Genomic DNA, 24097 nt, shown 5'->3' with positions numbered 1-24097 from the left:
ATTTATCCCCATTTAAAAAATGAGAAATAAAATCCAAGAGAGATATGACCTTCAGAAGGTCATTTGACAACCAGTAAAATATAGAGCTGGGATTCAAACCCAGGTCTGACTGAACTCAGTGACCCTTGGCAATCCCTCCAGCCATCAAGGAGGTTATATGATCTATGAAAGAGATGCTAGGCTACTCCCTTGTCTGCTCTTCCTGTATTGCTCTCCTCCTCCTCTGCCCAATGGGAGAGATACAATGGTTCTGGAGGACATTATTTAAATGGCAAATAAACACCTCCATCTTGTGAAGGACACCACACCTCATCCCTGTTGCAACAATAGCAGCTGAAACGAGAGCGATGATTTTAATTCCCCTCCTTATGATTTCCTTTTCATCTCCTCTAAAGGGTAGAGAGGAAGGCAGTTTGGTGGCTCCAGATCAACCTCACTCTGAGCATGTGGGGCTGTGTGATCCTGGAAGGGTGGCGTGGACAAGTGGAGATATATAGGGCATGCACACAATTGTCCCCCAAATGCAGCAGTTTTTCAGCATTATCAATGAGCTGAATTGGATTTAGCATATTTGCACCAAAAGCAAAATAAATATTGCTTTATTTAATGGCACTAAAAGGTTGAGATTCAATTGCCCTTGGCCCGAGGCAACTTCCAGCTCTATTGATTGGCCAGTGTCAGAATGCCAGGCAATCTATCATCAACAGCTGCTGCAAAATGCTTAGCAGGTGGGCTGGGCCCTGCTGCAGTGGAAACAGAGGGTAATGGGCAGTGCTCTTTGTCCCAAACACACACACAAGGGGCAATTATATCAACCCACTCCCCATCACCACCACTGAGATGTTTAAAGCATTTCCCTCATGTTCCTTCTTACATGATCACAACAGGGATGTGTCCCAGGCTGTGGAGGCAGAGAGGAGGATAGATAATCACGTAGGTTCCAACTCAGAAGAATTTGGGTTTGAGTCCCAGATCTACCACTGAGTTGTTTTATGATCTTGGACAAATTCATGTTTTGCTCAGAGATCTAAAAGCACTGGGAGGGCAGAGCCAAGTCAATTTCATTTGCCATTGAGTCTTCAGCGTTAGCCCAGTGTCAGGTACATAGCCAACTCACAGTAATGTGAAGAAATGAAATAAACAGAAAGGTTAAGTAATTTGCCCTTAGCCGAGCAAGGAAAAGGGACAGAGACAGGACTTGAATCTGGTGTGCCCAGCTCTAAAGCCTATATTCTTAACCATCACTCTAGTCTCTTGTGGCAGCCCTGGGAGTCAGTTCAGTGCCTGACAGAGGGACTCATATGAGCTGAGGGGTGGAAGTACCCATCTGGGTGGGCACTTGCTCTGGCCAGGTGGGAGCAGAGTCGCAGCCCACCTTGACCCCTGGACCAGGAGCCTGTGTGCAGTGCACAAACTGCATGTTTGTGGGAGGAGGCCCTGGGTGTGCCCAAGGTTTGCAGCAGAGCCAGGATGAGCACTTGGGGTCTGACCTCTACGGGTCAGCAAGGTTTTGACCCTGTCGTGGTGGTCCTTCTGGCAAGGTGGTAGGATTGGGGAAGGGGGCACTGAGACCACACCTGGGAAAAGGGTCATCTCTAACCCTAGACTCTCTGGTGCCCCTTCTCCCAGAGCTTATTCCTAATGGACAAGGAGAAGTGTTGGAGCACCCTTTCCCTCCCTGTGGAGAGCATGTGCTCTGGGATTCAGCCCCCTCCTTCTAGGCTCCTGCTGGACTTGGGGGGATTTCCATACTGAAACTGAAAGCAATTCTGAGAACCAGTCACCAGTCAGAAGGGTCTAAGGTTTCATAAAACCCAATTTCCATATTTCAAAGATAGGAAAACTAATGCCAAGGTCACACAGCTATGTAAGGGTAGAGTTGAAAGTCAATTCCAGAACTGATGGATTATTTTTCTCTCTATAAAGAACACTGACAAAGAGTAGAGAACTATTTTAAAGGCTCAAGAGGGCACATTGTCTAAAGACCCTTGAGGCTTGTTGTTTAGTCACTAAGTTGAGTCTGACTCTTTGTAACTCCATGGACTGTAGCCCACCAGCTCCTCTGTCCATAGGATTTTCCAGGAAAGAATACTGGAGTGGATTGCCATTTACTTCTTCAGGGGATCTTCCCAACCCAGGGACGAAATCCACATCTCCCGCATTGGCAGGCAGGTTCTTTACCACTGAGCCACCTGGGAAAAACCCCAGCCCTTGGGGCCAGGAATTAGCTATTTCCATTTCTTTACTGAAAAGAGGCAGAGGAAGAACTGGAGGGAAGAAAAGTCCTTTAGCTCTTCACAGATCTGGAAACTGCCAAGACCCTTGCCCACCTGGTCTGAGCCTGAGAAGTGCTTTGGTTGCAAATGTGGACTCCAGAGCCATGCTACCTGAGTAAGATTCTGGTGTGGCCATGGATCAGCTGGTGGTTTAACCTCTCTGGGCCTCAGACTTGATCTGCAAAATACGGATTCTGCCTGCCTCAGAGGGTTGTTTAAAGGATTGAATGGGATCAGTCATGTAAACACTGGGCATACTGCCTTGTTTGAGATAAGTGCTACATACATGTTAGCTGGTCTTATGGTTTCATTCTTGGTGTGACACTCAGGATCCTCCACAAACCAGTCCCTACTTATTCTACCAGCTTCGTGCATCATGTCCCCCAGTCTCTATACACAGCCTTGCACATTATATGTCTTATGAGCTCGTTACAAAATGCACCCGCTTCTGCATGCTGGTGTAAAACCTCCAAGTAGCTAGGCTTGTCAGCTTCCACCTGCCCCCTTAGCCTTTGTTCAGTGTGTGAACCTACACTGTAGGTTCAAGGGACTCAGAGTCTTCTCCAGCACCACAGTTCAAAAGAAACAATTCCTTAGCACTCAGTCTTCTTTATGGTCCTACTCTCACATCCGTACATGACTACTGGAAAAAACCATAGCTTTGACTAGATAGACCTTTGTTGGCAAAGTGATATCTCTGCTTTTTAATATACTGTCTATGTTTGTCATAACTTTACTTCCAAGAAGAAAGCATCTTTTAATTGTGGATGGTGGGGAAGTAGAATTTTGGGGTGAAGTATAAGAAGGCCAATTTTAGCCACAGATACAAGCTATGGCTTCCAAATCCTGCTTCTGTCAATAATAAAGCTAACATTCTGACGTCTATCTTTCCTCCTACATGGGTGGTAGTAGGCTGAGAGTGGGAGCAGAAGCATGATGAGTTATCACTCCTACATCTCCATGGGGGATAATCATTAAAAATTATTAGAATAGGGTCTGACAACTTGTAAAATTCCATTCATGATTATATTATTATAATCACTGTTGTTACTTAACAGTATTATTCTTTTGGTTGAGAATGTGTTGCCGATCTCTCTATCTGGCTAACACCCACTCATCCCTCAAGATCCATCTCACCAGCACCTGCTCCCTGAGGGCAAGCATGGGCCAAGCCCCCCACAGGTCCCCAGTTGATGCTTGGGACAAAGTACTTGCTGAGTGAGCATTTGAGCATGGGGCAAGGGAGATAATCAGGGACAGGGAAGCCTGGCATGCTGCAATACAGGGGGTCACAAAGAGTCCACTGAGCCACTGAACATCAACAAGGGAGACAGTGGGAGGTGAGGCTGAGGAAGAGCTTCCTGAATGCTGTGCCCACCTTGAAGACAAGGCTGACGAGTATAGGTTCCTTCTGACGGTATATAGGGCGCCCCCAAAGTATTGTACATGGAACTGACGCTATTCCATCAGTGGTTTCGGAACTAAGACTGGGAGCCATGAAGTTCTTGATTCCATCACAATGTTTTGCTCCTCCGGACTCCCCAGCCCCTAATTCTGGGTAACTGTCCCACAGAGGCCTGTCTTCACTGTAGAATCAATTATTAAAATCAACTCACTATCAACTCTAACTTTGAAAGGCTACTTGAAGGGACAGAGATGGGGAGCAGTCTCCACAGACATCTAGCCATCTGGCCTTTTCTGCGGAACCTGGCTGGGAAGCTCATTTGAATAATTGGTTTTGGCGGTGTGTACTCATGGGTTAGACACCTGATTACGCTGCCAGCCCCGGTGTCCTTTCAGCCTCTGTGGAAACATCACTCCGGTTATATAAAAAGGGAGAGAGTCTCTGGGAGGTAAGGCTTGGTCTGGCCCCTGTGTCACTTGCACTTCATCTTGAAAAACTACGTGACTCACATACTGTGTGACCTTGAGCAAGATACTTAGCCTCTCTGTGGCTTGGTTTCCTCTTTGCTCAAAGGAGCAGGGTGATTTCTGCCCAGTCTATGCTTTCTTGTAAGGTTCTCAGAGAAGGAAGGGTGGGAGGGTGGTTGGAGTGTGGGGCTTGTGACTTAGCAGGGATGCAAGTGGAAGGATTGAGGTTGACAAGAGGTCAATGTCAGATAGCGATAGGCAAGTAGGCTGTACCAGGAGAAGTATGTCCCCAGAACTAGGCTTGTGATGATTCCTTCCTTCTCCTGTGCCACTAGCTAGCTCTATGAACTTAAGGGAGTTACCTAATCTACCTATGCCTCAGTCTCCTCATCTGTGAAATGAGAATAACAATAGGGTTGTTTTAAGAATTAAATAAAACAATACATGCAAAATACCTAGAATAAGGCCAGATCCAGGAGGTTCAATAGTCTATTTATCATCACCATTATCATGGTCATCAGCACTACCATCATCACCAACACTCATCATTATAACTTTTCCATCCTGGACACCATGTCTCAAATATAGACCATGACGAACATCTGGAGCATGTTCAGAAGACAGCAGGAAGGATGGGGAGAGGACTGGATTTCAGCTCACATGTGGAAAATCGTAAAGCTCTGGGAGTGTTCGGCCAGGAGAACAGGAGCTGACAGAGGTTGGAGTGAGTGAGGAGTTGGGGAGGTGTGGGGACACACAATCCTCAAACAGCTGAAACGCTACCACGTAGAAGATGGGTCGAACCTGACTAATCCTTCAGGGGCAGAAAGCAGAAATGATGGCTGACAGATTTAGTGTGGATATGCTGCTGCTGCTAAGTTACTTCAGTCGTGTCCGACTCTGTGCAACCCTAGACAGCAGCCCACCAGGCCCCACCATCCCTGGGATTCTCCAGCAAGAACACTGAAGTGGGTTGCCATTTCCTTCTCCATTAGCGTGGATATAAACAGCCTCTAATAGTCAGAGCTGGCATCAGTGTGGCGCTTCTTAAGGTTCCCCTGCCCTAGGTGGGGCCATGCACAAGCTATCTCTGAGGCCCCATCCCACTCCAAGGCTGACGAGGCTGAGAGAGGCAACAAGCTGGCGGGGGGCGGGGGGGGGGGGTGGGCAGGTGGCCTGTGTGGGGAAGGAGGCATAGTGAGAAGGGGCTGGCAGATACCAGTTGGTGAGGCAACTTGCAGCGGATCTTTGTGCTCACTTCCAGTTGATGAAAAACACGCAGTTTTATGCTTGTCGAAGAACAAATATAATACTGACGCATATTTTTTACATAGCTAATTTTGTTTTCCATTCTATTTTGGACAGTTAAGAATGTTTCCTTCTTTGGCTATTGAGGTGAGTGGGGTTGGTCGGTTACAGCGTCTGTGCATGCATGTGTATGTGTCCCTATGTGTGTATCTATATGTGTGTTATGTTTGTGTTTGTAAGTGTGTGTATGTGTGTGCAGGAAATACCTCCCCTGGTGTTTTACCATCTGCCATATGTAATGATGATTGCTGTAAAAATTTCTCCTTATATCCCTTCTATGTCTGGTGGACTGTATACATTCTTCAAAAACCTTCCCTCATCACCCATAGTCAGAAGGAATCACTCCCTGCGTTTACGATACAGTGTAGCCACGGATTTAATTTGTAGCAGGCTAGGCCTGGCCAGCTTGGATTCATAAACCTGATCTGACCCTTCCTGCTAGGGGACCCGGGGCAAGTTCTTTGGTATCTCTGAGCCTCAATTTGCTTCTCTAATTAAAAAGGGGCCATAATACTACCTCCACCTCAGGGTTGTTTTAAGTGTTAGCAGGGATGATATCTATAATGTGTGGTTAGTAGGCACTTAGACACTAGCTCTGATGATGTCCAGGCTTCCACAGCATGACACACACCCTTCTAGTACAAATACTGGGCCTCTTATTGCCAAAGGCTGCCTCTGATCTCCATCTGCTTCCCTAAGGCGCAGCACAGGGCTTGACACTCAGCAGGCCCTCGACAAACCTTAGTTAAATTGGATTTACTGCGCTGGAGCATTCTTTGCTACGTAAAGCTCACCAGGGCCAACAGACAGAATGTGTTGCAAGTCTGCGGGTTGTAGCAGCATCCGTTTCCACTGCGGGGTCTGCAGCGCCGTGCAATAAAGCTGAATCATTTCTGCACCACCCGTGGAGGTCTGTTCCTCTCCCCCATCTCCAGACTCTCAAGAAGCACTGAGGCTTCCCAAAGATGAGAAATTTCACAGCATCCTGATATCTTTTGGGTAACTGCGTATTTTATGATGACTAATAGGCAATTACTATGGTAATATTGCAATTCAGCATGTGTGAGGTTTGGGAAATGAGAAATTATGGGTAACTACGTTGGGCTCATTTCTATGGTAACAAAAAGTAATTGTCATTAAATATCAGTTATACGGAGGCTGTACCTGGTAATTATAGATTTTTATGCCCAGAAACATAAATAAAACCAATAAATTTATTCAAAGGTCTACGACTGTTTACTTATATGTGACTCTATGGAACACACAATGACAAGCACCTAATTAAGAAATGCAAACCTAATGCAGAGATTCGTATTGTCATGTAGAGATGGAGAGTCTGTTTCTCAGCTGCAAGGAAAACTGCACATCACCCGGGCCCAGTGGGGTACAGGTAGGGACGGAGGGTGTCTCCTCTGAAAAGCAAGTGATGGGGAGGAGGAGGTGGCGGAGAGAGAGAATAAGGCTCCACTGTGTGGGGATGGCCGACCCACTGCAGGACGGTGAGAGCCACCAACAACCGTGGACCTCCTCAGCCCGTCCCCCTGGACGCCAAAGGCCTGCCCACCTCTGCCTCGTAACTCTCATCTCTATAAGCATCTGAAGTTACAGTGTTTATCCCTCCATCCTTCCAGGCCTGAGATCCCCCCCTAAACCTCTCCAAAGATGCTCAAATTGCATTGATATGTTATACCGCTATTTTTACATTGTGATAAAATGCACATAACATAAAATGTACCATTTTAATCATTTTTAAGTGTACAATTCAGTAGTATTAAGTATGTTTACAATGTTGTGCAACCATCACCACCAGCTATCTCCAAACCTTTTCCTCTCGTAAAACTGGAACTCTATACCCATTAAACGATAACTCTCCTCCCCCAGCTCCACCAGCCAGCCCTTGGAAATCACCATTCTACTTTCTGTCTCTATGATTTTGACCACTCTTAAGTACTTCATATTAGTGGAATCATAAAATACCTGTCTTTTTGTGTCTGGCTTATTTCGCTTAGCATAACATCCCCCAGGTTCATCTGTGCTGTAGCTGTACCATTCTTGACAGAGCCTATCTCCAGCGCCTCTGCTAAATGATGAGAAGTATCTGCACTTCATTTTCCTCTTCCAAGAAGGCAGAGGGGAACTGAAGCCAGGGAGAGACGGGTCTTGCCCCAGGATGAGAAGGCTCAGGAGAGTAGGGAAAGCTACTAGTTCTCTAGTTCCGCTAGTTCTCTGCTTCTGCCTCCAGCTTGTAGGACACTGGCAGTGTCTGGCAGTGTAGGGAGCCCTGAACACACCAAGGGACCTTAAACACAGCTCTTCATCTCTGCAGACTTGGTTTCCCCTTTGCTCAAATGGATATAATAAAAACTGACTTTCCTTTCTCAAACAGCTGTGGTAATGATCCAAGGTGGTTTCTAAGTGTAATGCCCTGTACAAGAACTAAGTGTGGCTCTGAACCCAAAGTTCCCTAAATCATTAGAGCAGCTCATTATAGTGTTTATGTCACAACAGCATAAGGTCAAAACAACCAGGGTTAGGAGGCTGAGTTGCTGAAAATAAAGGGTTGGGAGCTGAGGGCATCTGGTGATGATAGCTCTACCTGTGAACACAGCTCCAGGCAAGAATACTGGAGCGGGTAGCCATTTCCTTCTCCAGGGGATCTTCCCAACCCAGAGATCAAATCCATATCTCCTGCACTGCAGGCAGATTTTTAAGTGTCTGAGGCATTAAGGAAGCCCCTGTGCCACTTCCTAGTTACTAAGCACTGCTCTGGAGTTTATTGACTCATTTGGATAATTATATATCAAAGGCTGGTTCTGTCCTGGGAACTGTGCCAGGCTTTGGGGATAAAGTCCTGATTTCAGGGAGCTTACAGTCTAGAGGTGGAGACAGTCATTCAATAGACAAGCACATGATTACAAACTGGGGCAAGGGCTCTGAAAGGATAGTTCAGAGTGCTCTTGAAAGAGGGTAATGGGAAACCTAATTTATATTGGAGAATCTAGGCAGGCTTTTCTGTGTGTGTGTGTGTGTGTGTGTGTGTGTGTGTGTGTGTGTGTGTGCATGTATTAGTCGCTCAGTCATGTCTGACTCTTTCTGACCCCATGGACTATAGCCTGCCAGGCTCCTCTGTCCATGGAATTCTCCAGGCAAGAATATTGGAGTGGGCTGCCATTCCCTTCTCCAGGGGATCTTTTTGACCCAGGGATTGAACTGATATCTGCCGCATTGCAGGCAGGTTCTTTATCTTCTGAGCCACTAGGGAAGCCTGGCCTTTCTGTGAAGTGGCATTAAATCTCAGATCTAAACTGAAGAAAATGGCCAGTTTTATTGGAGTGTAGTAAGTGAGATAGATACAGCAAAGACAGGGCTTCCCGGGTGACTCAGTGGTAAAGAATCCACCTGTCAATGCAGGAGACAGGGGTTCGATCTCTGGGTCAGGAAGATCCTCTGGAGAAGGAAATGGCAAACCACTCCAGTATTCTTGCCTGGGAAATCCCACAGACAGAGGAGCCTTGTGAGCTGTAGTCCATGGGATTTCAAGAGAGTCAGACACAACTTAGGAGCTAAACAACAAAAGTGAGACAGATAGTATAGTTGGCCTGTGTTTTTATTAGACGCCATAATATGGTTGTTATCTCCTGTTACACCAGCTCCTATTATAGAGGGCTGCCAGAGAGTGTACGGTGGCTGCTATAACTCTGGTTCTCTCTGCTCCTCCCATAATCCAGAGTCTGGGAGAACACATAGGAGTCTAGTAAGTAAACACTGCTGCTCTTTTACATAAAGTACATCATCTATCATGGGACAGGTGTCATCATCAGCCATTAAATGCTAGAGTGCACCTTGTCTATTTTACTATAAATACCATGGTATTGGTACTTGTATTATTAAAATAGGGCTTTCTTGGTAGCTCAACTGGTAAAGAATCCACCTGCAATATAGCAGAGCCTGGTTCAATCTCTGGGTTGGGAAGATGCCCTGGAGAAGGGAACGGCTACCCACTCCAGTATTCTGGCCTAGAGAAGTCCATGGATTGTATACTCCATGGCCTCACAAAGAATCAGACAGCTTTGCATGGTCAAAGCTGGGAAATTGGACTCCTCTTTCTAGATTCGATTACATGGTTCTTTAGCATAGGAGAAGAAAAAGAGAAGGAAAAAGAGGAGGAGGGGTGGGGGCAGAAGAGGCACCTGGAGGGCATGGAGTAGATTTTTATTATTTGCAAGCATAGAAAGCCTCACAAAGATCCTTCTTCACAGAGTTGCTGCTAGCATTAAATGAGACAAGTGTGTGAGCGCCTGACATGGCACTGGGGGATGAGCAAGCAGAATTCTTGGACTGGCATTCTCCAGGTGTTTAATAATCCCAAACCCCCCTGGGGACAGGGTGGTGGTGGAGCAGGTGAGGGGTGGTGGGGAAAGGGATTTCTTTGGGAAACACTGAACACTATATTCCCCTCTTGGGATTCCTGTTTCCTAGCGTATTCAAAATGGAAAAATCTTAGTGTAGAAGAGAGTTTTTAACTTTGCCTAACTGTATGTTTCCCAAATTTACTTGAACTCTAAATCCATTCTCTCCCTATAATGCCTGGGCAAGTCCCACCAAACCATGGGACACTGTGCTGTGGCCTGTAGGGTAGCTCTGTGAGGGGCTGGCCTACAGAACCTCTAAGGTACCTTGAAACTCTCCATTTGTAGGCTTGATTATTATTTTTCACATCCCCCAAATATTTAATGGTGAATTTTCATGATCGATAGGCTTTTTGTTGCTACTCAGAGCTGTTTTAGCAAGAGGATTAATGCCTGTGGTTATAGATTTTCTTCAACTCTTGTAATGAGAATCACATACTCTCATTGGGAGAAGGCTGAGATTTTAAACTTCAGTACAGAACCATTTCTGAGGGGTGGAATTCTTTTATCCTGAAAGGCCCAAATCACAAAACTTGGACAGCTTGGGGACATATAGGAAGCAGTTACCACCCCAGCACCACCCCCAATGGCTATCTGAAGCCCAGAAAGAGGAGGCATTTTGGCCAAGGTCAAAGACCTCTTTCCAACTGGTTATCCCTGGACAGCATATGATGACATAAATAAGTATGTGGAATGGACAGTACTGACCTCTCTCTGACCATGGCTGCTCTTGTAATTAACCAGAAATGTTAACATCAATCAAATGGTCTTTCCACCACCATTATCGCCAACATTGCATTCTGTCCAGGAAAGGTGGAAAGGCACTGCTCCCAGGCCTGCAGCAGCCATAAAATCTGCCAGTGCTAATGAACCATGACTTGAGCCAATTAAGAGGAAGCAAAACTGTCTTTAATTAAGGCATCATGCCTCCCGTGGGTTCTGTCTAACTCATACCCAGGGGTACTAGGAAGCCTCTGTGGACCCAACTGCCACACTCTGGGAAAGCATTAAACCAGCTCTGTTTCAAAAGGACCTGATGGGATGTCAGGAAATGTGGGTTCTGGTCTGAGCTCTGCCACTGACCTTGGGCAAGTCCCATTTGATCTCTGAACCTCCGTGCCTTCATCAGGAAAGTCATCTCTTTTTTTTTTTTTTGTATCCACCAAACTCTTTTTGAGTATCTACTACATGCTGACCCTTGATGATAGGCACTGGGGAACACAAGGACCATTAAGGCTCAGTGTTTCCCCTCTGGTGGTTTTAGGACCTTGGGGTCCTTGCAATGGGGTAAGACATTCAATAGGCAGGCCTGTGGGAGCTCAGAGAAGGGAATGGCCAATTCTTTTTGGGGGGTTGGGGGATGTTTTTCAGAAGAAGATGTACAAACTGAGTTGCAAGGAAGGATTAGTGAGATGAGGGGTCTTCACCGGTAGTTTAGAGAGTAAAGAATCTGCCTGCAGTGCAGGAGACCTGAGTTTGATCCCTGAGTTGGGAAGATCTCCTGGAGAAGGGAATGGCTATCCACTCCAGTAGTCTTGCCTGGAGAATTCCATGAACAGAGAAGCTTGGTGGGCTACTGTCCATGGGGTCACAAAGAGTCAGATACCACTGAGCAACTAACACAAAATCACACAAAGTGACATGAGGACGAGACTAGGAAGCCCTGGACAGAGGGCCTTTATGAAGGTGAGGTATCAGGCCCCAACAGAACCTGTGTAAGGAGCCAGGTCTTCCTTAGAGTGGCCAGAGCAATGATTCTAAGACTAGAGGGTGGGGGGTGAGGCAACAGGTCACACAGAGTCTTACATCAAAGCTGGGGCGCTTGAATGTTACCTTGGGACTTCTAGGACCAATCAGCTCTCAAGCTGTATAATTTGGGCAGTGAAGTTAGTCAATGATTTACTGGTTGTGTGACTTTGGCCCAGTCTGTTGCCTCAAAGGTGAAATAAGGCTAATAACACACTCTATCTCAGAGGATTCAATGTTCTCTCAGCAGATGGTTCCCCGGCAGTGGAATTTTCAGCTGTAAATTATGGGGCTAAGCCAGGAGAAAGAGCTCAAGATGTAAAGTGCATGAGTGAGTGTGGGGCAAGCCAGTATGCTCACACCAAAGAGAAATGCTGCCCACATGATGCAGGCTGCTGCTCTCCTTCATTAATAATCGCCAAGAAGAAATCCAGAAGCAAAATGGTAACTGTCATCACCACCATATGCTCAAAAGCACATTCATCGCCACTGTTTCTTTGTCAGCACTGATGCTCACAAGTGCCCTGCCAGGTAAGTAATTATTATCTTAATTATGCAAGAGAAACTGCAATGCATCAGAGAGGGAAAGTGAATTCCCCAAGGTTACACAAGAAGTAGGCACCAAAACTGATACTAGGTCTCCTGGTTCCTTATCCAGCAAACTGCCAGGAAACTCCAGCAAGTGACCTCACAGGACTGTGCATGAACTAGCCAAGACCAGCTCATCACATCCTCAGGAGCTGGGGTGAAACTTCTGATGAACTCATGGGTAGTCTGAAAATTGCTCCTCAAAAACATAGCCCCTTTTTCTTCTTGCTTTCATACCACCATCCAAGCATTCTCCCCCATCCCTCACCTGTAATTGCCCAGGTAGACACCATCAGGGTTGAGCATGGGTGCAATCTTGAAGACCAGGTGTTCCCGTAGGACACGAGCAATAGGGTGCTGGCTTATGAGAAAGTCAATGATCCCTGGGAAAAAAAGAAGCATCTGGGTTAGTGTCAACATATTTCAGGAAGGAGGGAGCACCTTTCCTCAGCTGGGAAAAACAGTGAGAGATCAATAGGTGATGTGGGGGCCTATGTTGTTAGCCACTGTGGGTACATGGCTATGAATTAGGTATTGTCCAGTGAATTTTACAAATAATATCACTGTTTCCAGGAGACAGCTCAAGATGTAATATTGAAGTTCAAGGCCTGGAGGACAGCATGTCCTGCTCAAGAGCACAGGAAGGGCCTCCAGGAAAAGACAGCATGTGAGCTATGCCTTGGAGTCTTGACAGACAGAGATAGGGGAGAGGCAGGATAACTCTGAACAATAAAAGCAGAGTTGCTCCCTAATGGGTCCACTACTAGCTAAAGGCTGACATTAGTTTGGATGATTGCGGGGCAGAGGACCTTGAGAGGTCTCAGTCCTCATGAGGCTGATGAGTACACCGGGAAACAGAGAGAAGTCACAAAAAGACAGGGAGGTTTTGTCAATACCCCCAACTCTACTCCTTTCCCCAGTTAAAGGGTCCTCTGTTTCCAGACTCCAGGGCTGGCTGCCTTCTCGGCTTCTCACTAGGACAAACCCCACCTTGCCTCCTAGTCACCAGATTTAGGACTGTTTCCTCCATGACTCTTTTCCTATAGTCAGGCAGTCCCCGAGTCTCTTCTCTGAAACTAGCAAATCTGCCCCTCATCTCCATCCCCCTGCCTCTCTTCTGTTCTAGGCCACCATCACATCTAGCCTGGATGAGAGCAACCAGAGCTGGCCTAGGTGACAGCAAAAACCTCTAGAAGGTGCCCTTATCACTACAGCCACAGGGATTGTCCTGAAGCCCAAACCTGACCCTGTCACCACCTTTGTTGATGTCCTGGCCATGGCCTGCACACATCTATAGGGGAGGAGGTAAGGAAACAAGAACTGATCTTTGCCCCAACCCTCTCTATGTTTCTACTTATTCCTTGGAGACCTGAAAAAAATAGACAAAATGGAACTCTGGCATTCCATGAGACACCTGCCATGCTGGAAACTGACAGGAGAGCACACAACCCTTCCAAAAGCACAGAAGGAGAACTGAGAGAGCTCTTCCCCTGCTGGAGAGAGCAGAAAATGTATCAAGGAGAAAGAAGCTTTGAGCTGGGCCCTGACAGATATGTAGGTTTTGACAGCCAGACAGGAGGAAGCAGCGGGGTAACTAAGAACAATCCATGTGCCCAGTGGCGGGCACTTAGCTATTGGAATGATAAGTCACTCTATGGCACGTTCCAGAGCTGCTGTGACCGGGGAGGGATATCTTGGGCTGAGAATCCATTGGCAGCCGAGAGCCATTTGGACATCATTTACTGCATGGCTGACGCGGCGGTAGACCAGATGCCCTAATTTATTTGTTGGTTTTCATAGGAAAGCTGTGGTTTGCCAGTAAATAGGCAGGGTAATGATGCCAAGCACCCTTGTTAGGGGCTAATAATTGCTTAATCTGTCCACTAATTGACCCCAGCTCCCGGGGCAGCCCTCCATCAAGGAGCCAGACAGTGCTCAGGGCCTGGCCATGCTGCCTCAGAGAATGGCTTCTGGAAATGGAGCAGTTCACTGTGAGCCATCCTCCTTCACAGATGAGCAGATTAATTGTGCTGCCGATTAGGCAGCTAATAAGAGGATGAGAGGAAACAAAGCCAGACCGGAGGCTGCAGCCACCCAGAGTGAGCGTGGGGCAAGGAAAGCAGAAGTTTTAGACTCATCTCTTGGCTAGAGGTCAGACTCAGTTCAACAGGAATCTTTCCCATTGAGAAGGAAATTGGGAGGAGATCTTTCACTTTTATTTGGTGTGGGGAGGGGTTGGTAAGTGAAGAGGAAAATGAGGAGAAATGCCAGAGCAAGAGTGGAGAGGAAATGCCATCCCCCAGTATGGGCCACAAGTATGGAATGGACCAAGGTAGCAAAGAGTGTGCAGACTTGGAGGTCTGCATGGACTCCTCACTGGTTGTTAGTTTTCTTTGACTGGTTTCCTCATCCTGATACAGAGGTAATGATCTGGAAGAATTCTGTGGGACTGACTTAGAACTCCTGCATTTTGACTGCTGGTCCCAGCACCTGAGCATTGGAATGTGCTCTCATAAAGTCACTTAGATCAAAGGTTGGAACGCAGTGGGGGTAATAAAAATCAGAATGCAGCCTAGAACTAGGTGTTGTGGTCTGTGAAGCTGACTGACTGTGGGATCTGGGAACAAGGATACTGAGCTGGAGAAGCCAACAAACCAGGAGTCAGAGAACCTGGGTTCTAGTTTTGGCTCATCTTTAAACTCAGATGAAAGAACAGAGTAATTCCCAAGGATGCATCCCACAGTGACAGGTTATGATTCCACCTACTTCATTCCTTTCCCTCAAAGTACCAGAATCCTCATCTGTCAAATGAGGAGACTACACTTCCTCCTTCTGGGAGACATAATCCACCCCCCGAAGATCAGTCTCTGCCCCTTCAGTAAACAAGTTTGCAGATCCTTCATCAGGAAGGTGGAAGAAAGCAGGACTGGGGGCTAGACAGGGTGGAGGAAGAGAAGGAAAAGTGGCAGAGTTTGGAAATGGAAGCTGGGTGGCCGACCTCACTGCCCTGTGCCGACCTCACGTGGCCATGATGACCTGCATCAGACAAACCACAACTAAAGGTTCAATATTGCTATTTCTCCTGCTGTACAGAGCCAGGCACACAGCAGATGCCCAATAAATGCCCATTGGTAGATTAGCCCCAGGAATTCATTTGACCTGGACAAAGTAGAGTGTTAGTTGAGCTGATAATCACTTATTCTATAAACATTCACAGGATCAGGTCCATGCCAGGAGCAGCTTGTCATTCCAAGATGTGTAATAGGTTCCTGCTCAGAGGGGTGCATGGGGGGAGAGCAGCTCCTACCAACAAAGGCTCTCATGGGAACAGCACAAGGAGCCCTAGGAACCCCAGGGTCTCCCGACCAAGCCTGGGAGTCAAGAAGTGATTGTGGAAACTTAAAGAATGAGTAGAGTGAACCAGATGAAAGAGGTGCCAGGAGATAGTGTTCCAGGCAGGGGAAGTCTTACACAGAGATTAGTAGGCGAGACAGAAGACAACCTGTTTCTTAAGAGAGTTCTTCAGTTCCAGGTGGCATAGCTTCATGACTAAAGGCACAGACATTCAAACTGGACTAAATCTGTGGCCTTAACCTCCCTGTTTCTCAGTTTCCTCATCAATTAAGAAGAAGACTAGTATTATAAGGATCTGAGTTAGTTAATGTGAGCAAAGTATCCAGCACATAGGAAGTGTGTTGTTTACTCACTTGCTCTTATTTGGTTTAGCTGAAGGTGTGGGGTGGGAAGATGTTAAGAGAGAAGCAGGAGAGGTAAATAGGGGCTTGCTGGTCCTGCTGAAGAATATGAACAGCTCAGGAGAGCCATTGCCAAAGTCAGGGTCAGATCTGGCCTTTGGAGATAGTTTCCCCTGGCTGCAGCCTGGAATGCGGTTTGGAGGGAAGTAATAATAATAATGGATGGATGTCCTGAAGGTGGAAAAGGCAGTAGTAGGAGCACGAACCTAGCAGAGAGCCAGCAAAGATAAAGAGGCTTGCAGTCAGGAACCAGGGTCTGGCATGCTGGTGACCTGCAGGGGCTCTGCACTGACCAAGACCCAGAGAGTCACAAGGATGCCACTGATGGAGGGTAAGCATTGTGGGTAGATGATGACACTGATGAGAAGACTACTTGTCTACCACCCCCAGGAGCAGCAGAAGTCTTGACTTAAACCATACAACCTTGGGGAAAGGTGACACCAAGATTACAGAGATTAAGTTTCTGGCCCCTGGCAGAATGGGGCCTCGAAATGGAAACTGAGTTCAGTTTTAGAAATGTAAGGAAAATTGTAGTTTCAGTACCTCTGAGTGTGGGGGACTGAGGCTTGCATCTGCTGTGCAAATCTATCTTCTGTCCAGGCTGTGAGCTCCAGAAGGGCAAGGACACAGCTCCAGCTCTTGGCCAGAATTTTGTCAGCATCCAGCTCAGCACTGGGGCAAGGCAAATGGTCAATAGATACGTGTGAAATGAATGAATAAAGATGGACCCAGGAACTTCCTGGTTGTCCAATGGCTAGGAATCCATGCTTTCACTGCTGAGGGCATGAGCTGAATCCCTGGTCAGGGAATTAAGATCCCACAAGCTGTGTTGTGCAGTCACAAAGAGAGATGGTCCAGTGGCAGGTACTACTACTATGTTCAGTAGCTGGACTGATTCCACTTTTCAGACAGGGAAACCAAGTCGGGATGGTGACATTATTTGCTGAGTGTCTCCCAGGGGCCTGACTGGGATTCAGTCCAGTTCTACTGGTTTCAAAGTGGTACCATTGCCATGAAACCAACATGGGACGAGCCAGGAGTCTATTTGCATGGGATTTGCAAATTATTTGGATATATGCTTGCATGATTTTTCTCTAGAGAGTTCTGTGTAAGGTATTGCTGCTCTCTCTGCTAAGAGGAAGGATACACAGTGGGAAGAGCCCAGGCTTGAAGCAGGACATTTGGGGTCCAGTGGAGGGGTGTCTCTGCTGGGCTGAGTGTGGGTCATGTGACAGGAGTCCTCTAGGCTCTACCCTGACTGCCCGTAGCTGAGCGCAAGGACCCAGATTATGGAATCCCAGGAAGGCTGGCCCCGAAGAGCCTGATGTTCACAGAGTCTAAGTTCTAACCCTCCCTTCTCCAACTCTGCCCATTTCACAGACAAAAAGACAAGCTTGGGAAAGTAAAAGGCCCCATGACAACCCCTTCCTGGATCTAGTTTCCTGCATATATGAGGCTGTATGGGAGAGAGCAGGGAGGAGGAGATGAAGAAGAGGTGCGGGATAGAGGAGGGAGGAAAATGATGAGAGAGAGGAGGGAGGAAGGGGCAAAGGTCACCACTTCACTGTGGGCAGTCTTAGCTTGTGCTTGGTCCTGGTGTCCTGGTGGTTGTGTGTGTGAGAGAGAGAGTGTGTGTGTGTGAGAGAGTGTGTGTCTGTGTGTGTGTGTGTATTGTATGAGTGTGTGTCTTGGTGTCCTGGTGGTTGTGAGTGTGTGTGTGCACACATGCATGTTCTCACCATCCTTTGCCTGGCCCACAGGACACCCCTGAGGAGTGAGCTTCCAAGGGAGGGCCTGGTGGGCCCCTTGGCAGCTGGAGGGGGGCTCCATAAATCCTCACAGCAAGCCCTGGAGGACCAGGTTGCTGCCATTTTATAGGCAGAGAAACAGGCTCTGAGAGTTAAGGACTTGATGGGGGTCCCAGTGAGGGGATGAGAGTGATGGGACTCTGACTCAGGTGTCCCGGTGGCTCAAGTCTGAAACCTCAGCTCTGCCCACTGCCCAGCCACCTCCAGACGTAGGTGTACCTCTCCATGGCAGCCTTTCACACAGGTGGGCTTAAGGATTCATTTACAAAGGGCCTGGAGTTGACAAGTGCTCTGCAGATGGGACTTTTCAGTGAGCGATGTCCCACCAACTCCAGGAAGCTTCAGGGCAAGAACACTCCCTGGACCTGAGATCAAGTCTGGGCCAAACTTCTAACTTGCAGCCGGGTCTCCCAGCAGGTAAATGGAAGGGGTGAGCTAATGGCTCTTTTGGCGAAGGAGCCGAGGAAGGAAGGCAGCACATGGGGTACAGGAGTCACGCACCTGGGTTTGGGTTCCCAGTGAGGATTAGAGGAAGTACTCTGGGCACCTGGAAGATGCCCCATCAATGCTGCCTCCCTCTCTATAAATAGTACTTACTCAGCGCTGACTGCACACCAAGCACCATCTTACATGTTTTATGGACACTAACTCATTTCATCTCCACAACAACCCTCTGAGGCAGAATTCCCATTATTATTTCCCTTTAGGGAAAAAGGGACTGAGACCCGGAGAGGTTGTGGAACATCCCCAAGGTCACCGTGTACGGAGTGGGAGGGCCGAGGTTTAGTTCCAGGCAGCGAGGCTCCAGAGATCCGGCTCACACACACACTGCTACAGGACCATGCAGGGGTGGCCTTGACCTCTCACATTGGAGCTTCAGAGGAAGGACAGTTCAGCTGCTTGGAGGCCAAGAGTGGGGGTTTGGGGAAGCAGCCGTCCCCCTACCAAGCAGAGCCTTGAGAAAGTCACAGCCCTGCCCCCCTAAATGCCACCCACGTTGAGCTCTGCCACAACAGGACTTCACTCTGCTCCCAGCAGCAGGTGCAGCAGCAGCTCGGTTGCGAGAACCGAGGTCCCAGCCAGATGGGGATGACCAGGCCTCACATGTCTGTCCTCTGCTCAAGGTCACGGAGCCAGTTAATAGGGAAAAAGAGTTAACAGAACCAAAGGTTCTCATCCTCTCAGGCCTTAGATTCTATCGCCCTACCCAGAACAAGGGAGGCTGGGGAGGGGTCCAGCTGAGACCTGGGTCTGGGGAAGACAGCCTGAGCTGCGCCCCGTGCGGCTGTAGTCTAGGGTGTCCCCAGGGGGCTGGGAGACCTTCGGGGAAGACCCTGCCTCTGTTCCTCACTGGCGAAGTGGGGGAACGCTGCCTGTGTTCAGCTGTCTCAGGAAGGATGAACTGTGTATCTCAAGGGAAAGTTACAGAGATGGGGACAGAGGAAGACCAGGACTTGGGAGACAGGCCCCAGGGCCACATCCACCATGGATTAGCTGTGTGGTCCTGGGCGCGCCACCTCACCCCTGAGCCTGCGCAGCCTCACCTGCACATGCATATTGGATGCTGTGGGGCAGCCTGAGCACTGAGTTCTTCCAGGTGAGAAGCTTGGCCTTCTAGTGCTTCCCACCCCTGAGAGGGTAAAGGCTTGGGAGACCCAACTTCAAAGCTCTTCCTGCACTTTACTGACTGTGTGAACTGGAGGTTCCTCTTTCTGAACTCAGATTTAGTATCCTAAGCCAAGACAGACTTTGCTCCTCAAATAGTCCCATGAGGTGAATAAGACAATACCCATTTCACAAATGCAGAAAATGGCACTCTAAGATCCAGCCCTGGGCCTCAAAAAGCTCAGGTTTAGAGGGAGAACAAAAAAATGCAAAACAAACGTGTAACAAATTGGGGCAAAAAAGATGACCACTGAGCAACCCACAATGCAGAGCCAAGGCAGGGGGCTGAAGGGTCGGGGCCAGGGGGCCCAGTTCAGTTTGCTCGCTCTGTCGTATCTGACTCTTTGCGACCCCATGGGCTTCAGCATGCCAGGATTCCCTGTCCTTCACCATCTCCCAGAGCTTGTTCAAACTCATGTCCATTGAGTCGGTGATGCCATCTAACCATCTCATCCTCTGTCTTCCCCTTCTCCTGCCTTAAATCTTTCCAGCATCAGGGTTTTTCTAGTGAGTCAGTTCTTTGCATCAGAACACAGCCAAAGTACTGGAGTTTCAGCTTCAGCATCAGTCTTTCCAATGAATATTCAGGACTGATTTCCTTTAGGATGGACTGGTTGGATCTCCTTGCTGTCCAAAGGAGACAACACCACATGTTGTCTTTTCTCCAACACCACAGTTCAAAAGCATCAATTCTTTGGAACTCAGCTTTCTTTATGGTCCAACTCTCACATCCATACACGACTACTGGAAAAACCATAGCTTTGACTAGATGGACCTTTGTTGGCAAAGTAATGTCTCTGCTTTTCAATATGCTATCTAGATTGGTTATAGCTTTTCTTCCAAGGAGCAAGTGTCTTTTAATTTCATGGCTGCAGTGATTTTGGAGTCCAAGAAAATAAAATCTGTCACTGTCTCCACTTTTCCCCTATCTATTTACCATGAAGTGATGGGATTGGATGCTATGATCTTCGGGTTTTGAATGTTGAGCTTTAAGGCAGCTTTTTCACTCTCCTTCACTTTCATCAAACGGTTCTTTAGTTCCTCTTTGCTTTCTGCCATAAAGGTGGTGACATCTACATACCTAAGGTTATTCATGTTTCTCCCAGCAATATGGATTGCAGCTTATGCTTCATCCAGCCCAGCATTTTGCATGATGTTCTCTGCATAGAAGTTAAATAATCAGGGTGACAATATACAGCCTTGACATACTCCTTTCCCAATTTGGAACCGGTGTGTTATTCCATGTCTGGTTCTAACTATTGCTTCTTGACCTGCATACAGATTTCTCAGGAGGCAGATAAGGTGGTCTGGTATTCCCATCTCTTGAAGAATTTTCCACAGTTTGTTATTATCCCACACAGTTAAAGGCTTTGGTGTAGTGAATAAAGCAGAAGTAGATGTTTTTCAGGAATTCTCTTGCTTTTTCTATGATCCAACGGATGCTGGCAATTTGATCTCAGGTTTCTTTGCCTTTTCTAAATCCAGTTTGAACATCTGGAAATTCTTGGTTCATGTACTGTTTAAGGCTGACTTGGAGGATTTTGAGCAGCTAGCATGTGAGATGAGTGCAATTGTGCAGCAGTTTGAACATCCTTTGACCCAGAGAAGGTACTTGAAATGAACCTTGGGAGAGGAGGGGGTGTTTGCCAGGTGGCAAGGAGTAGGCACAAGACTTCCTAGGCAGAGGAGCAGCAGATGCAGAAGCCCAGTGGTGGGAAGAAGAGAGTTCTTCCAGGGATTAGGTTGTGGGTGGGACTGGCATATAGTGAGATGTGGCAAGAGCCAGGTCATGGAGTATTGTCAATGTCACGCTGAGGAGTTTGGAGGTGACCTTGAGAAGGTAGTGGAAGGCATTCAAAATCTCTGCCAAAGACTAAAGAGCTGGTTGAAAAGCTGCAATACAGCTTGAGGCCATTGATAAACTCAGCACCACTCAGACTCCTCTTGGGGGAAGGCAGGGTCAAGGGGGAGAGCACCTGAGAACTACAGACTTCTCTGTGCTTCAGGCCTCATCTGTGAAAGGGATGGTGACCCTGCCCTCTGTCTGCTGCCCACAGAGGGGGCAGGTATGGGAGCTTGGGCTGCCAGGGATAAAGTATCAATAATAAGGCTACTGTCTTTTCACAAACAAGGACAAAATAGTTGCATCTGATCAGCTGGGGGAATGGGGCTGCTGCCAAGATTAGTAACGGACAGATGGCTGCCAGTAAAGGAGGTGGTACAATCCGGATGGCCCTGGGAGAGGTTATTGCAAGGACAGGGGAAGAAGGAAGCTGGAAGTGAGATGCTAAGGAGGCAGCTAAGGTGGCTGACTGGGGGATCCAGAACCCCTAGCCAAGCCTCTGAGCTTCTTATCTTTGGGTGATCACTCCCTCCCTCTGAAGTGCAGGCTTCTTGTCTGAAACAAAGAGGGAGGCAGCGGTGCCTGACCACAACCCTGTAAGAACTTGAGCTGGGAAAAGAAGACCCTATGTGTTTGCAGAGTGCCTTACAGTTTACCAGGCAGATTACCTGCCTCCTCTTCTCAGATCCCCATGAGGAACGGGTGACATCTGTTGAGGGTCTGCTGCATGCCAGGCACGGGACTGGGTGCCTGTTTACATTCATCTCATGCCAGCTTCATAACAGCCATTGCAGATAGGTATTGGTATATTGGGCTGCCCAAAATGTTCATTTGACTTTTTCCATGAGATATAATGAAAAACCCAAATGAACTTTTGGGCCAATCCATTATGATTATGATTATTATTTACACTTGAGGAAACTGAACTGCTAGGAAGTGGCAGAGCCAGTATTTGACCCCAAGACTGTCGGATGGCAAATAGCCATTATTTCCAGAGCAGCATGCTGTCTCACCTCCATTGGTTTTATCATATCCTTTTGACCTCATGGTCATTTTGAGACAAAAATGAGATATATTACTTAACTTCCCCAAAATTCTGTTTTTTTCATATGTAAAAATACAGCTAATATTAGTTTCTCTGACATAGAAAACTTAATATAATCAAATAAATCCAAAATATTAGGTTAAATCAACAAAATAACATAAAATGTGTAAAGTGCTTAGAACAGTGCTTGGCCAAGCTTCCCTGGCCTTCATCATCTCCTCGAGTTTGCTCAGATTCATGCCCACTGAGTTGGTGATGCCATCCAACCATCTTATCCTCTGTTGCCCACTTCTCCTGCCCTCAACTTTTCCCAGCATCAGGGTCTTTTCCCATGACTTTTCGTATCAGGTGGCCAAAATATTGGAGCTTCGGTTTCAGCTTCAGTCCCTCTGATGAATATTCAGGGTTGGTTTCCTTTAGGATTGATGGGTTTGATCTCCTTGCAGTCCAAGGGACTCTCTAAAGTCTTCTCCAACACCACAGTTCAAAAGCATCAATTCTTTGGCACTCAGCTTTCTTTATGGTCCAACTCTCACATCCATACATGACTACTGGAAATACCATACCTTTGACTATATAGACCTTTGTTGGCAAACTGATGTCTCTGCTTTTTAATATGCTATCTAGGTTTCTCATAGCTTTTCTTCCAAGGAACAAGTGTCTTTTAATTTTGTGACTGCAGTCACCATCTGCAGTGATTTTGGAGTCCAAGAAAATAAAATCTGTCACCGTTTCTATTTTTTTCCCTATCTGTTTGCCATGAAATGATGGGACCTGATGCCATGATTTTATTTTTTTGAATGTTGAGTTTTAAACCGGCTTATTCACTCTCCTCTTTCACCCTTATCAAGAGGCCCTTTAGTTCTTCTTTACTTGTTGCCATTAGAGTGGTATCATTTACATATCTGAGGTTGTTCATATTTATATTGCTACTAATTGATACACACACACACATATATATATATACATACATGCATGTATTATACTGCTGGCTAAACATATATTTTATATGTTAACTACTACATAATCAAAGTTCAATCTTAAAAAGATATATTTGAGAAGAGAAATTACCTCTGGTTGTCTGATATGAAGTATACATTCCTGTTCATGATAAGTATTTCAAAAGTCGTTAAGTGACTGATTGAATGAACAAGTAAGTAGATAATTTTCAATTCTTACTTCCCCAGTCTACCACACTTTTGTCAATACACACATTGACCTGGGACCAGATTTTGTTTTCTTTTCTTTTTTCTTTCTGGTGGTGATAGTGGGTGGGAGGAGGCCAGATTTTTTATTTTTGTAAACTACTGGAGACTAGTGACAGAGAAGGCTATGGCACCCCACTCCAGTACTTTTGCCTGGAAAATCCCATGGACGGAGGAGCCTGGTAGGCTGCAGTCCATGGGGTCGCTAAGGGTCAGACATGAGACTGAGCGGCTTCACTTTCACTTTCCTGCATTGGAGAAGGAAATGGCAACCCACTCCAGTATTCTTGCCTGGAGAATCCCAGGGACGGGGGAGCCTGGTGGGTTGCCGTCTATGGGGTCCCACAGAGTTGGACACGACTGAAGCGACTTAGCAGCAGCAGCAGGAGACTAGTGAAACCAAGCTAGAAAGTGCAGACAACTCTATGACTCATTCTCAGTACCGCAAATACAGAAGAACTATTTTGAGCCCTTCCTATTCATTTGCACATCCACCCATCTGTCTGTTCATTCACCCATTCTTCCATGCGTACATGTAGTCCATAAACATTTAGTGGGACAACTACTAATGGGGATC

The 24097-nt window shown here is 47.1% G+C and overlaps 1 protein-coding gene across 4 annotated transcripts in view; it reads right to left on the bottom strand.

Annotated features, from left to right (window-relative positions):
* Positions 1 to 24097, bottom strand: part of BEND5 (BEN domain containing 5) — a 1466135-nt gene that overhangs the window by 122306 nt on the left and 1319732 nt on the right. For all 4 annotated transcript variants that reach the window (XM_059884715.1, XM_059884716.1, XM_059884717.1 and 1 more), the window contains one exon: positions 12468 to 12582. In XM_059884715.1, the coding sequence (XP_059740698.1) occupies positions 12468 to 12582 (115 nt within the window). The remainder of the gene's footprint in view (positions 1 to 12467; positions 12583 to 24097) is intronic.

Source organism: Bos taurus, chromosome 3 (assembly GCF_002263795.3).
Source record: "Bos taurus isolate L1 Dominette 01449 registration number 42190680 breed Hereford chromosome 3, ARS-UCD2.0, whole genome shotgun sequence".
NCBI lineage: Eukaryota > Metazoa > Chordata > Mammalia > Artiodactyla > Bovidae > Bos > Bos taurus.
The sequence above is the reverse complement of the archived record's forward strand: the minus strand, read 5'-3'. Positions and strand labels throughout refer to the sequence as shown.